Here is a 15,424-nt window from a genome sequence, read left to right on the forward strand (position 1 = left end):
ATTTTTCCTTTGTCCTGGTGAAATTTCAAGTCAGGAAATGACATTCTGTCCACAAAACACCCCTGTTATATATTCAGCTTCTTATTCTAGGACTTGCCTTCCTCTAAGTGGGGTTGTGTTTCTCACCTTAGAAGTAGTGTCTGTAATTTACTTTACTGATGACTCTGCGTGGAGCAAAATAATGCTGGGATGAAGTGCTTGCCTTCATTAATCATCAGCGTCATCATGAACGATCACGACAGCGCACATTAGGTGATCAGTAAACAGTCAAGAGCAAAGGAAGAAGCCCAGGAGAGCAAGCCCTGTGACTTAAAACGAAATGAGCGGAGAGGGGGAGTTTTTTTAAAGAGCCCTTTGGTCCTGGCTACTGGCAAACAGCAGTCGAAGGAATAATAATAACAATAATAATAATAATGGTGTTTGTTAAGCGCTTACTATGTGCAAAGCACTGTTCTAAGCGCTGGGGGGGATACAAGGTGATCAGGTTGTCCCACGTAGGGCTCACAATCTTAATCCCCATTTTACAGATGAGGGATCTGAGGCACAGAGAAGTTAAGGGACTTGCCCAAAGTCCCACAGCTGACAGGCGGCAGAGCCGGGATTCGAACCCACCACCTCTGATTCCCAAGCCCGGGCTCTTGCCACTGAGCCACGTGGCGTACTATTACCGATCTCGGAAACCGTTATTTACCAAGAAATCTTCCCACGCAAATCCCCACCCGTCTCCCAGAAGGGATTGGTGTTGGAAGTCAGTCGGCAAGTTGGGGGACCTGGTGGGTAAATGAACACTACCTTGGGGAAAAAAAAAAAAATAGGCCTATTTTTGAAATCGTTAGGTGCTTACTATTTGCCAGGCACCGTACTAAGTTTTGGGGTAGATAGACAAGACATTCAGTTCCCAGACAGTCCCTGTCCCAAATGGGGCTCCCAGTCAAAGGCAGAGGAGGAGGATTTGCTCCCCATTTTATAGATGAGGCACCTGAGGCACAGAGAAGTCGTGATTTGCCCAAGATGACACAGCAGACAGTTGGCAGAGCCGGAATTAGAACTCAGGTCATCTGACTCCTAGGCCCATGCTCTTTCCAATAGGTCAGGCTGCTTCCTGCTGCTTGCAAATCAGAATGAGAATTAATAGGTAGTAAACTGGAATTCAGTTTTTGTCTGTGGTTAGGGTGGGGAAAAGTTGTAGCAGCCTTTTCAGTAAAAGGTGGGGCATAAGACGTAAGGCAGGAACCCCAAGTTGAGTTCAGGAGTTGAAAGCGAGCTCTTGCGGCAGACCGTACGTACTTAGATGATTAGCCGAGCAGGGAGCGGTGTTGTTCTGAATGCTTCTTTGCCATCACGCTATGTTGATGGAATTGTTTTTTCATCTTGGGGTGTTTTTCCTTCTCTTAATAGGTGGGCCCCAACGTGCCAGAGGAAGTGTTATTGGAAATATTAACAATGTTGAATTTGGAATTGCTTTTCTCAATGCCACAGTAATAGATAGTCCTCACTCTGACAGTAGGATAATTCAAGCCAAAATTACCAATGTTCCTCGCAGTCTTGGTAAGGTGCTTTGATTTTTAAAACGGTAAACATTCACCCATTTGCTTAAAATCCATTTCAGTTCCCCAGGGTACGTACCGCCAAATCCCAGGGTGGAGACGTTGGCCATTCCTCTCTGTGACAAGGATCTGAAAGACTTTTCCGTAGGGGTTCATTCTGATCAAGGAATTCTCCTAAAATATCCAAATTCTCAAGGGGAGTCCTTAGGCGGTGATAAGAAATTTAGAACAGCAGTCCCTCTCCTAATTTTTCCATAAATGTGACCCCGCGGTGCCTTTTCACAACTCCTTTTTGTGCGTGAACTTAGATCGCTCTTCACTGTGGACCGTGGAAATGATTAATCACGGTCATTTGGCAATTAAAAAAAATAGGGGTTCAGGCAGAGCTGAGTGAACCCTTTTGACGATATATCGCACTTTTCATTTCTTAAGGCCCAGCAATGAGGAAGATCGTCTCCATCTTAAATCCCATCTACTGGACAACGGCAAAGGAAATAGGAGAAGCTGTCAATGGATTTACGCTCACCAATGCGGTCTTCAAGAGAGAAACACAAGTGGAATTTGCAACTGGTGAGTGGCAGGTTAACTCTGGTTGATATAAAACGTATTTGAAATGATCCTGGGTGGGCGGTTTATGGAATAGGGTGTTATCGAGGTGCTGCTAAATCCATTGTCAAAATGATTGACGCTAATGGCGTCTCTGAATCTTGGATCTGAGTAGACCTCCTCAGGGGTGGTCTTACAAAGTACCGATTTGGGTCGCCGCCCTTATACTTTCGGGAGGTTTGCTGCTTGTCCTCCTCCTCCCTGGAACTGGCTGGTATTTTGCGTTATTGCGGTCGGGGAGCTGAAAAGAAGCATAAGCTTAGGTAGGTGATCGTCCGGTCACGTAAGGATCTTTGGGGTGAGGGACGTTAAGGTCCATCGGTTATTTATTGAGCGCTTATTACTGTGCTAAGCAGGTGGGAGAGTACAGTATCATAGAGTTGGTACCCTCCCCACAACGAGCTTACAGTCTAGAGGGGGAGACAGACATCAGTAGGCATAAATAAATTATGGATATGTCGTTAAGTGTTGTGGGGTTGAGGGGGAGGGGTGAATCAAGATAGCCAGTAATAATAACGATGGTATTTGTTAAGTGCCTATTATGCGCCAGGCACTGTACTAAGCGCTGGGGTAGGTACAAGCAAATTGAGTTGGACACAGTCCGTGTCCCACATGGGGCTCACAGTCTCGATCCCCATTTTACAGAGGAGGTAACGGAGGTACAGAGAAGTGAAGTAACTGGCTGGCGGTCACACAGCAGGCAAGTGGCAGAGCCAGGATTAGAACCCACGACCTTCTGACTCCTAAGCCTGTTTTCTATCTACGGTGCAAGGGTGATGCAGAAGGGAGTGGGAGGAGAGGAAGTAAGCGTTAGGCAGATCCTCACTGGGTGAATTTTGTCCATTGGAACAAGCGTACGGACGTGCAGAGCACTTTACTGAGTGCTTGAGAAACTGCAGTGGAATTAAAAGATAGGATCCTTGTCCACAAGGTGCTTACTATTGCTGAAGTGGTTGTTGGAGGAGGAGAGTTTAATTGGGAAAGGCTTCCTGAAGGAGTTAGGATTTCAGAAGGGCTCTGAAGATGAGGAGAGCCGGGACCTGAGGGATTCGAAGGGAGTTTCAGGCAGGGGGAGGTGCAGGAGCAAGAGGTCAGCAGGAGAGAGAGACGGAGAACAAGGCACAGTGAATAGATTAGCTTGAGATGAGCAAAGATTGCAAACTGGGGTGTGGTCAGGGAAAAGAACGGAGAAGTCGAATGGAGAGAGCTGACTGCATGCCTTACAGCGCTTGATACTTATCCCTAACTTTTCTGGGTCTCAGTTTCTCCGTCCATAAAATGGGACTCACTCGTAGCGACTGGCCCCGATCGGTGAGAGGCCAGGTGAGATCAGTGATAGGAAAGCACTTTATCCAAAAATAAAAGCCCTCCACCAGCTCAAGATTTTATGTTTAGGAAGCGATAGAACTGTCTACGCAAAGGCATAGGTATGCCACTCCCCTGCGTGACGAGCTTGGCTGGGACAAGTTCCAGAAGACCCGGAGTCCTCTTGCTCTGTTGGGTCTCCTCAACCCATCTTAGAGGCGTCCGACACCTTGGCAGAGATTCTCCACTTGAAGCAGTCAAGTCCCGGCGTGAAAGCGAGGGGTCACAGAAACTGGCTTTGTCCTCCGTGGCTCGCGAGGAACATCACTGTGTCCTCAAGAGCCTCCGCAGAAAAGTCCAAGTCAACTCCCTTATATGATCTGGTGCTTCGCTAACACGAGGTGAACGGAGATACGTTTTGCCGACAACATTTCGCCCTGGGAAACTGGGAGCGTCCGTGCTTTCAAATGCTCCGCCCGGAGGGATGATTCAGTTCCCTGCACTGATGAATTTACAAAAGATTGAGGCATCGTAGCGACAGTCTCCCCCCCGATCCAACGGCGAATCTGATTAATTCCTTATCCCGAACTGTTGATCAGTGAATGCGCTCACATTCCCAGGAGAGATCCTACGCTTGACTCACGTAGCCCGAGGTTTGGATTCAGATGGAGCGTTGCTGCTCGACGTTGTAGTGAACGGCTACGTACTACAGCTCCAGTCCTCCGCCCGTGTCACCGTAAAGGTAAAAGGAGAGCCGAGGCGACTCTCACCCCTTCGCACTTAGCTCTTCTGATCTGCCTTTTAATAATAATTTTGCCGGGGGGAATTGCTCCGAGTCATTTCAAGTAGTTCGCTTGGGGACTTTATGCCGCAGTCCCGATGGGCTCCTCCGCCCAGAGCCGCGCTTGCGGGATGCAGAGAGTGAGCAGTCGCTCCCTGGATCTTAACTGGATTACGGCTTCTCGTTCATTAGTATGGCGACGTTAGCATTTGCTAGTTGAGTTTTTTGTCGCAGTGCAGCAACGGAAGGGTGAGTAATTGTTTTAAGCTACTGGAGAGATTTGGGTGTTCACACGTGCCCTCCTGATTGGCCCAGAGCCCAGCTGATTGGCAGCTGTTGCCCAGGATGCTAGCAGATCTAGACTCCCTTCTCTCACAATGCCCCAGCCTCATTCCCAGTGATCTGGGCTCCGGCTGTGGAGTCACTAATAAAACCAGGAGAACAGTGGAAGGTGAGAGGGGCGGGGAAAAAGCGACCGGTCGGTAGAGCGGGCATACCGCCAACAGGATTCCCACTGTGGTCGAGGAGTTTGAAAAACGATGGCCGGTTTGCACCCGGCTGACCTTGCTCGTCTTGGATCAGTGCTTGACGACGCAAATGCCTCATGCAGAGTGGGAACGAAAGTGGAATTTTATACTGAAACATTTTCTTCTGAAAGGATGCCTGGCGAGTCCTGAAGCGTATGTTGGGTCCCTCTGATGCTGCCAGCGGGGTCATTTTGAGACGCTGGCATTTCCCAAGACCTCCAGTTTGAAGAGGTTGCCCTTTTCCTGGTTCCACCGTCTCCATGGGTGGAAGAATCTCTCCATTTGCTTCTGGACTGTGGTGGTGAGGGTGTTTGGTGGCCCAGACAAGATAGCACCTTGTAATTCTGGTCTAGGGAAGTTGAGGAGGGGGTTTGGCAAGGACAGAACTTTCTGATGCCATGATCGATCAATCAGGGGTATTGATTGGCACTGACTGTTGGCCCGAACACTGTACTAGGCACTTGGGAGAGTACAGTACAGTACAGTAGAGTTAATAGAAAATTTCCCTGCACATAAACAACTCACAGTTTAGTGGCAATAAATAGTGCCATTCCTTAAACTGCCGGCCCCAGACCGAGCTTGGGGGAACATCGCTTCCCAGGCTCAATGTAAGGAGAGCAGCTGATTGAGAGTTCTAGTCCGGTTCCTCTGAATGCAGGCTTGTCTGCGGCCCTCTGCTCATCGGGCACTAACGTCCTCGCCCGTTTCAGATTGGGAATCCATTCCCCAGCTCGCAACCCCAGAGAGCCACCCACCTAGCCTGCCCCTACATCCGCGGCTCTGACCTCAGCATCCTCTCAGGAAACAAAACCTGGAGGACCCAAGTTCCTTCCGGATGGCAACGCTCTGCCCTGTGCTACCTATTTCAGGATTATACAGAGGACTACATTCAGACGGGCCCCGGACAGCTGTATGCCTATTCCACCCGACTGTTCACCGTCGACGGAGTCAGCGTGCCCTACACCTGGAACCACACCATCTCCTATGACCAGGCTCGTGGGAGAATGCCATTCTTGGTGGAGACGCTCCACGCTTCTTCCATCACATCCGATTACGACCAATTAGAAGAAACCCTGAGTTTCAAAATCCACGCCTCAATATCTAAAGGTACCTTGGCTTGGGGAAAAGGGTCCTCTCTCTACCGTCCTTTCCAAATAAGAAGAAATTCCTCATTGCATTTCATTTTAGGGCACACTAACCTCCGGGTCACATCTCGTTTGGTCTGGTCTCTCCCAGTGGTTCATCTTTGGGGTGTTTTTTTTTTATGGCATTCGATAAGTACCTGCTATGGGACAAGCACTGTTGTAAGCACTGGGGGAGATACAGGTTAATCAGGCTGGATACCGTCCCTGTCCCACATGGCGTTCTTGGTCTGAACATGGGCTTCACAGTCATCTCACAGAGGGGAGCGTTAAGCTGTGTTTGTGAATCTGAGCCGGGACAAAACCGCTTCTCTCAGAGAAAAGAAAATCCAAGGGCTTACTGCCATTCCAAATTGCGACGTGAATTATCCTTTTGTGAATCCGAGCAGAACAGCTTCCAACTCCTTGCAAAATAGTTGTGAAAAATCGTATCGGGGCAAAATGAGTAAAACTCATTACAAACCCTAAAGATTTCTGGGGAAAATGTTGTGCATCAAGAATCCAAGATTTCAAATGGATCTTGACTTTTTTTTTTTTTTAGGCAAAGTTAAAATTCATCCAAAAAAAGCTCCCCCCTTAGCCACCCCTCGGACAGCGTAGCTCTTTGATGTCTCTCCTTGCTAAGGTTTTCATTTGGCAGGTGTGGCAATGAGTTTTCGATATTTCTGTGGGGGGGTTGATGTTGATGTTGCATCATGCAGCTATTTAAAGACTTGGAGTGTTTGCGTGACTTCAGCTTTCAGCAAGAGCCCGCGAATGAAATGAAAATGGTTCCTGCTGATCTTTGTTATTGCTCGGCCCTGGACTTCTCCAGAACACACATTAGCCATTTCCAAAGAGCCCCAGCCCCTTCAGCACGACACTCGGGCGGATCAACTAACAAATGAATTGTTTTGCTCTGATTTGCATTAGCGGTGCACATGGAAGTTTTTCCTCGGTCGACATATTTTGAGAGTGAACACTCCAGGGGGTGAAATTAAAGCAGTGGAGCCCAAGGACCGACTGTCATGGGCGTCATGGCCTCGAGTGACTCCTCAGCTTCCTTTTCGGTCGGCTAACTATTCTCGGGGCCCTTGGTCTTCCCCAAAAGACCCACCTCTTGAATCACCGTTTTTCTTGCTCGTAGATAGGCTTTTCAAGTACGCTCAATCAGTCAGTGGTATTTATTGAGCAGTGACTGCGTGCAGAGCAGTGTTGGAAGCGCTTGGGAGAGTACAAGATAAATTACAGACCGGCTCCCTGTCCATAACGAGCTTACTCTGCATCTACTCCCTTTCTCCCACCCTTTATCCCCATTTTCAGCAATCATGTCTGGATGTTTATAAAATCATTTACTCTAACCACTCTAGTTGTAAATATTTTTGTTCGTCTCTCCTGTTACGGTGTAAATGCTCTGTGTCAGTCAGTTCGCCGTATCTTTGAATGCTTCCTGAGTGGCGAACAGGGTATTAAAGTGCTGGGAAAGTACCCTGTAACAGACACATTCCCTGCCCACGACGAATTTACAGTCCGGAGAGGGTAGACTTTGTGCCTTTGTGTCGCTTCTTTCTTCTGCGTTTGGGCACTGCACAAAGTATGGGCTCAGCGGGTATTCCTTCTTTTGAGACGCAGTGTGGGTTAATGGAATGAGCCCAGGCTTGGGAGTCAGAGGTCACGGGTTCTAATTCCGGCTCCACCACTTGTCACCCGTGTGACTTTGGGCAAGACACTTCACTTCTCTGGGCCTCAGTTACTCCATCTGTAAAAATGGGGATTGAGACTGTGAGTCCCATCTGGGAAAACCTGATAACCTTGTATCTCCCACAGCGCTTAGAACAGTGCTTGGCACACAGTAAGCGCTTAACAAATACTATCATTTATTACTACCGCTATTCATTCAATAGCATTTATTGAGCACTTACTATTTCCGCTACCACTCAGCCTATTACGAAGCTAAACGCAGTCCAGCCATAAACTCTTCGGCCGTCCAAGCCCTGCTGTCTCCTCAGTAAGCGTACAGTTGGCTCTTGTCACCGAAACACTCCAGGGCCACAAGAAGATTACAGTTACTGTCATAAAAGCAAGGGAAAGAAAACAGACATGTGGCGAGGCAAAGACATGTTTATGGGATTCTTAATTGTAGATGTAATGGAAATTGTCTGTGACATTTTCCAGAGATCAAATCTTGGGGCAGACAAAATTCAAAAGTATAACAGCCTTCCAAGGATTTGGGCCGGGATTTAATTTTTTTTAAAGACTTGAAATGTAGGAAAGTATCCGTCGGAAATAACTTCCAGTGATTTGGCCCTGAGGGGTAGGGGTGCACGTTTCAATCAATCGATTGTATTTATTGAGCGTTTACTGCGTGCTGAGCAGCGTACTAAGCACTTGGGAGGGTACAGTATAACAGAATTAGTAGACGAGTTGCCTGCCCATAGTGAGCTTACAGTTTAGAGGGGTAGACGGATGTTAATATGAACATTTGTGTGCTCTTGTCACTACTGGAAAACGTTTGCTTTACTTTCCATGAAGAACAGGCAGATGTAATGCAGCACCCTGTTTGACCCCTGAGAGAAGGGCAAAGGGTTTTCCCTCTTTGAATAGTCAGTGGTATTTATTGAGTGCTCACTGTGTGTGCAGAGCACTGTACTGAGTGCTTGGGAGAGTACAACATAGCAGTAAACAGACACGTTCCCTGCCCATCGTGAGCTTACATTCTAGAGGTGGAAGTTGCCAGAGTCAGCTCTCCGAGGGGTGAAAGTGGTCAAAAACCCATTTATATTATCCCAGAGTTTTAGATCTGCTGAAGAGAAGCAGCCTGGCCTAGTGGATAGAGCACGAGCCCGGGAGTCAAAAGGACCTGGGTTCTAATCCCGGCTCCGCCACTTCTCTGCTGCGTGCCCTCGGGCAAGTCACTTCACTTCTCTGTGCCACAGTTACCTCATCTATAAAACGGGGATTAAGACCGTGAAGCGCCTTAAGGGACAGGGACTGTATCTTACCCAATTTGCTTGTAACCATCCCAGCGGTTAGTACAATGCCTGGCACTTGACAAATACCACGATTGGTATCATCATTAGTAATAATCATAATGATCCGAATCGTCCGTTCAGATCCTTGTAAGGCAGTTCGTTCTCTGCCTACGGGGTACACTTTAAAGTCTTTGCTTTGTTTTCACTTTCATTCTTATAAATCTGGATGAATAGAAAAAAGTAAAGGAAAAAGTGTATTGAGAGTTGGTAGTGTGGACCTAAATGTTATTTGAGGGATTTCTTCTGTTTCCCTAATAAAAACTTCTTCCGGTAGAACAAGATCTGTCTGCGTTGTGTCGGTTAGAATGGTGAGCCTCCTCGCTACAATTAGGTTTGACATCTTCACCGGGTTTGAATCCTTCCACAGATCTCCATGAAAAACATTTTTATTTTGTTTTGACTTCTTCGCGTAAACACATTTAGACACAAAATCCGCAACTAGTGGCAGGACACCAGCAGCCTCTGGATTATTGTTCGTCCTTGGCTTGGAAGTATATTTTCAACTGCCCCAAAGTCGTGTGTTGTCTTAGTAAAGCCTATTTGTAAGGAAACAGTATTCTTTTGTTTTCATTCACCAATATATTTTGGTTTCTTCCTTGTGTAGGAGACAGGAGTAATCAGTGTCCTTCTGGATTTGGCTTGGATCCTACAGGACCCTTCTGTGCCGGTAAGTGTGAAGGACCCCTCTCAGGGTCGCACCCGGAGAGTTTCCAGTGCTCTACCAGTCTCGGCTACGGGAGGGAGAGTCGAGCAGAGGCCTTCCCGTTCCATTCCTAGCTTGGGCGGTGGCTAGCAAATGGCAGGCAATCTGCTAAAAGTCAAAACTCACCTGTGCTGGGCGGCAGCGGCACGGGAGTCGAGGGCGGTGACTCAAGTTTACTGCGCGGAAGGAGGCAGTGGTAAGCCACTTGCCTATTTTCACCAAGAAAACTCTCGGGATACACTACCAGACCATTGCAGACGGAGCTGGGCATGCCGGGAGAGATGTGTCCGTGGTGTCGCTGTGGGTCGGAAACGACGGCATAAGACGAGACGGGTGTGAAGGAAAGTGGATCAGGAGCGACAGGGCAGAGTTGTGAGTGCCTTATGGGGAGAGCACCCTTTTCTGCCTCCTAGATAACACCGGAGAGTGGATAGGCAGCCGAGCTGCCGGGCCACACGGGTGTTAGGCAGAGGGCGGATGCTTCACTAGTGACAGGAAGAACCGTGGGCCTGGGCTCGTGGCCAGGCCATCGCTGTTCCGTCCACTCACCGGTCTCACCAGTAAATCCAACAGAGTCACTTCTGTGAGCCTCCTTAGTGTCTCTAAGCCGCCGATTAACGTCCCTTGAGAGAGCGAGTGTTTGCCGAGGAATCCCGTGGGTACGCCTGACGGCGGACGGAACTCCTAACCCAAAGGAGGAGACGTTCTTAAGCACGACCAGGTTTTAGAGGAAGGGCGTTCCCACCCGAGGGGGAGGTTTGGAGCTCAATCTGGATAGAACACGTAGGAAGAATAGCGGGACACGGTTGAGGGAGCGTATGATTTGGCTGTGATGAATTTTCGGTGATTCAGTGTCTGTAGGAATGACTCTACAGTGTTGCAGTTGCAAAGCCACCTTCCTTCAGCAGGGCTGGGAGAACTGACTCATTAATACTAAGTCTCAGCTCGACTTTTCGATTTTCAGATGAAGATGAATGTGCGGTCCGAAGTCCCTGCTCTCACGCTTGCCATAACGCCATCGGGACCTATTACTGTTCTTGCCCCAAAGGCCTCACTATAGCTGCCGATGGAAGAGTTTGCCAAGGTAGGTGTGAAACCAGAAACGTCGCATTCCGTCCGGCCCCGGTAGGCGGGCGAAGTGTCAGGACCGCTCTTAGAGCCGGGTTGGAAAAACAGGTATTGACCATCCAGGGAAAGTTGGCTGAACCCCATTGTCTCCCGGCAGTGACCAGCTTGGGAAGGAAGAAGAAGAGTGGGTTTCCAGAGTTTCTGTGGAAAGCAAAAGTGATTTTGTTCCACAGAGTCACCGAGGGAAACTTTGCCCCCTGACTTTTCTTCTTCAACACCCCTCCGCTGTTCCCTGAGCCACGTCGTCAAGATAGGAATAGTAATTATTAGGACACTGTATGTCAAGCACTGTACTCAATGCTGTGGTGGGTACAAGATAGCCAGGTTGGACACAGTCCTCGTCCCTCACGGGGCTCAAGTCTAAGTATCGGGCAGTAGAATATAATGTAGCTAGAACATTACCTCTCACTCTTACCCTACCCGAGCTCCGCTTTTGGACCTCTCACGACGTTCGTCGACGTCGGCGACTTCGTTTTCGTTGGGTGCCTGTAAATCGGTCTCATCCCGGTGGCTCTTCTATCCTCGCAACACGGCTAAAAGCAACCCTTTATTGCAGATGTTGATGAATGCGCCTTGGGCGGACACACCTGCCACGCAGGTCAGGACTGCGACAACACCGTCGGCTCCTACCGCTGCGTAGTCAGGTGTGGGATTGGCTTTCGGCGGACATCTGATGGGCTGAGTTGTCAGGGTACGGAAATGGAGAACCCCCTTGTTCGGTCCACGTTACTTTGAGAACCGAGACCCCCCCCACCCCCACCCCTCGACCCCACATAAACCCAGCTCCCTTGCAAGCTCATCGTTACGCCACTGAGAAGCTGAGGAAGGTGCAAACAAAGTTAATTTCATAACTCCCCTAGGATTTCTGGGTCTTTTCCCCATTCACTATTTGAACTGAAGTACTAAAGGTTTTCTCTCTACAATTTTGGGGAATTAACCGTCCTGTGAAGGATCTGAAGTGGCATATTTTTCGCTTACCATTTATTTTCTTATCAGAGATGAAGGCAAGGCAGTTGGAGAGATTATTTCCCTATTAGAGGCATTGAAACTACAAAAGCAAACACTTTCCTTTCTAAATGGAGGGGGTGATCATTTTATTGCTTTTTGTGTTTGTTTGTTTTCCACATCCCACTGTGAGCAACACTCCAGGAGTGAGAGAGAAGTAAGAAAAATTACCTAAACCATCTTGGTAATGCTGTCCAATTTCCCAGCTACCTCAGGATTTGTAGGATTAAATAAAATGGGATAAACTGAGAAAAATCTCAGGAAGCTCCTTTCCCCCAAATACCAAATTTTCTGGCATAAACTCTTTAGTTATAAGGTTATTTTTACTTGTGTACGGGTATATTTGAAAATCCTCACCTTGATTTCAATAGTGAAAACATTGGTTTTCAGTTCAGAGCAGTAGAGAAGTTATCCCCCGATACATTTGCCCTTTTTAAAATGCTCCCCGATGTAACTGTCAGTTGCTCCTCCTGCCTATCTTGTCATAGAGAAAGGGTGGGATTTTGGACTCTCTAATTATAGTAGCCATATTAATTGGCGGGGCTAGTCTTTGGGCAAATCTAGGAGAATACTGAAAATGCTAAACATCTAAACAGTAAGACATGTTAATAATAACGATGGTATTTATTAAATGTTTATTCCGTGCTGAGGGCAATACAAGCACCGGGGTAAATATAGATAATCAGGTTGGATAGGGTCCTGGTCCTAAATGGGGCATGCACATACAGACTAAAGGGGAGGGAGAAAAGGTATTTCATCCCCATTTTACCGATGAGGAGACTGAGGCACGGATAAGCGACTTGCCTCAGAAAACACAGCAGGCAAGTGGCAAAGCCAGGACTCGAACCGTCCCCAGCTCTTTCCGTAGCTCATTCCTGCCTCCCCACAAACCATTACCCCCTCCTCCGTTTTCCTGTCAATTAATTCAAACGTTAGAGCTACGGGTTCTTAAAGGCTTTGTTTGATTTGACAGATATTAATGAATGCCAAGACTCCAACCCCTGCTACCAACGCTGCTTCAATACCGTCGGAAGTTTCCACTGTGGTTGTGACCCCGGTTACCAACTCAAAGGCAGAAAATGCATAGGTAAGAAATGGCAGTGGAATTCTTGCAGTATTACACACAGCGTGAGCTTGACTTGTCTTGTGCGCCCTGAATCGCATGACGTTCCATCTCGTGGAAGCAGATATAATGAAATAAGCCAAAGTCCTCCATTTTCTTTTTCGTTCCCTTCATCGTGTCAAAGGGCCGCGTTAGTGAAAAATAGCAGCAAGTCCTGGAAATTCCCTGTGTGACCGTTTGATTCGAAATAGGATGGGGCCTAGATTACGAGGCCTTGGTCAAATAGTTGTTTATATCTCACAGTGAAGGCGATAGCAGGTTGCTTCCACGGTGCTTCCAGAATGACCTCCACTTGGAATTAGGAAGAAACAGGAGACAGTGACCTATACCACCCCCTCCAGAGCTTAGTACGGTGCCTGGCACATAGTAAGCGCGTAACAGACGTCGACGTTTATCATTATTCTTCTCACCCCTTCAGTTCCGCTGCACACCCAGACGTCTTTCACTCAAACTGCCCACACAACAGTACTCAGCCAAAACGCATTTGAGTACGTGCGCGCACACGTACACAAACATAGGTTTACTTGCACACGAAGCAGCACCAGGGGAAGGTAAAAAGAGAAGTTACGGTCACTGGCCTCAGCACTGCTGGTTCACCCGCCTTCACAACTGGAAATGAGGCAGGTGAGGACTGAGGCTTTCTCAGAAATAGCAGCGGGGATTCCAGTTCCCCTTCTTATTTATTTCCCTCTGCTGCTCTCCTTCTTGTTGAACACCCCGTCCCCAACCCCCCCCCCCCCCACCACCATCCCCAGCCCTGCCAAAATGCATCCTGGGGTTTAAAAAGCAAAACGAAGCTGAGGCAGTGACCTGGGGGGTTAGGGGAGGTTGGGCTGCTGAAACTCTCAACTCCAACTCTGCGGGTGTTTCCTTCCACGCCTGCGTGGGACCTGAAAAGAGGCCCTGTCCCAAGCTGGAATGGAAGCATGTACGTTATATGTGCTCCCATTCTAAGTCTGTTCTGTTGCATGTGCCTTGCACACTATATACGCACATACACGATGAACGGCTGCTCTCCTTTACTAAGTAGAAAGTTCTGTTACTAGCACATTGAACAGCCCCCAACCGAGGGCAGTATGTATTCATGATATAGTAATAATGCTATTAAGCACTTAATGTTGGCCAAGTTCCATACTAAGCACCTGGGTCAAAATAAGATAATCAGATCAAACCCAGTCCCTGTCCCACACCAAGAGATCTCAGTCTAGAGAGAATGGGTACTTTATCCTCATTTTATAATCGATGGTATTTGAGTCCTTCCTATGTGCAGAGGAGTTTAGTAAGTGCTTGGGAGAGTACAATACAAGAGAATTAACAGACCCATTCCCTGCCCGTAACGAGCTTACAATCAGGCGAGGAAACTGAGGCACAGAGAAGTGAAGCGACTTATCCGTGGTCACACAGCAGGCAAGTGACAGAGCTGGGATTAGAACCCAGGTTGTGCTCTTTCCACCAGGACCAGCTGCTACCCACTAGGCCATGCTACTCCAGTGTGCACTATTTTTCAGACTCCCTGGGTTGCTTGCGTTTTAAGTCTCTGCTCATCTGATTAGCAGCCAGCTGCAGCCCTCCGGTGACTCTCTCTCCCCCTACTCAGAAACACTCTGTTCTCTCCATTTCAGACAAGAGGGACTTGGGCAGAAGAAGGGTTTGCTGTAGCCGAGCGACCTCACCTTGTAAGAACAGCTTCACTATGCAGTTATCTCCTGTTCTGATACAGCAAACAGTCCTCAGAATGTCAGCACAGATAGAGTATACTGAGCTCTCCACTCCCCACAGACCTTATTCGCGTCCCCTGGGTGGCTAGATAAAGCCCCTCGCTGTTCAGTTCCTAGTTTGGATTCCTCGTTAATCCCAGTCTCGGACTGACCAGCCCTTCCCTTATCCTGAACATGCTCATTAGTAAAGCTTCTGCCAGCGATATAAAAGGTTGAGTTCCCTTTGAAGCAAAAGAGAAGAAATTGTTTTAACAACTTGAGTCATCTCCATTTTTTCTCAAGATGTGAATGAATGCAGGCAGAATGTGTGCAGACCGGACCAGCACTGCAAGAATACACGCGGAGGCTATAAGTGCATTGACCTTTGTCCAAATGGAATGAGCAAAGCTGAAAATGGAACTTGTGTGGGTAGGTATAGCAATAGCCAAGCCCAGCGTCAAGAGATGCTCGCTACCAATCCGACTAACTTGCCTTTTTGTAAAGCTTCTGCAATCTGTGGGGTGGAAAAACACTCCTTTATAGAGACCAATAGCCATAACAGTATCACCCCCGCCCGTCATCTGTCGGTCATTTAAATCCGTCAGTCAGTGTTACTGAGGGCTTACGGTATGCAGAGCACCGTGCTCTTTCTGGAAACTCCAGCTCCGTAGTAATTGACAGAAACTCTTTGGCGTTTTCGATTCCATTGTGGAATTTTTGACCCTCACAGTTCACTCACAGGGAAGATGTTTGCCTCTCTGTCCCTAATTAGACATTTTGTTTGTCCGTCTTGAAGTCACACCTTGAGTTTCTCATTAGAAGAAGTCACTTTCGATTCTTCCTCAATTT

General features: G+C 48.0%; 1 protein-coding gene across 2 annotated transcripts in view; it reads left to right on the plus strand.

The window, feature by feature from the left end:
- Positions 1–15,424, plus strand: part of HMCN1 (hemicentin 1) — a 293,317-nt gene that overhangs the window by 262,584 nt on the left and 15,309 nt on the right. For both annotated transcript variants that reach the window (XM_029080708.1, XM_029080710.1), the window contains exons 94-102: positions 1,399–1,548; positions 1,980–2,117; positions 4,079–4,200; positions 5,636–5,873; positions 9,524–9,586; positions 10,587–10,706; positions 11,307–11,441; positions 12,729–12,842; positions 14,879–15,004. In XM_029080708.1, coding sequence (XP_028936541.1) covers positions 1,399–1,548; positions 1,980–2,117; positions 4,079–4,200; positions 5,636–5,873; positions 9,524–9,586; positions 10,587–10,706; positions 11,307–11,441; positions 12,729–12,842; positions 14,879–15,004 — 1,206 coding nt within the window. The remainder of the gene's footprint in view (positions 1–1,398; positions 1,549–1,979; positions 2,118–4,078; positions 4,201–5,635; positions 5,874–9,523; positions 9,587–10,586; positions 10,707–11,306; positions 11,442–12,728; positions 12,843–14,878; positions 15,005–15,424) is intronic.

The sequence above is a fragment of the Ornithorhynchus anatinus genome, chromosome 16, assembly GCF_004115215.2.
Source record: "Ornithorhynchus anatinus isolate Pmale09 chromosome 16, mOrnAna1.pri.v4, whole genome shotgun sequence".
Lineage (NCBI taxonomy): Eukaryota > Metazoa > Chordata > Mammalia > Monotremata > Ornithorhynchidae > Ornithorhynchus > Ornithorhynchus anatinus.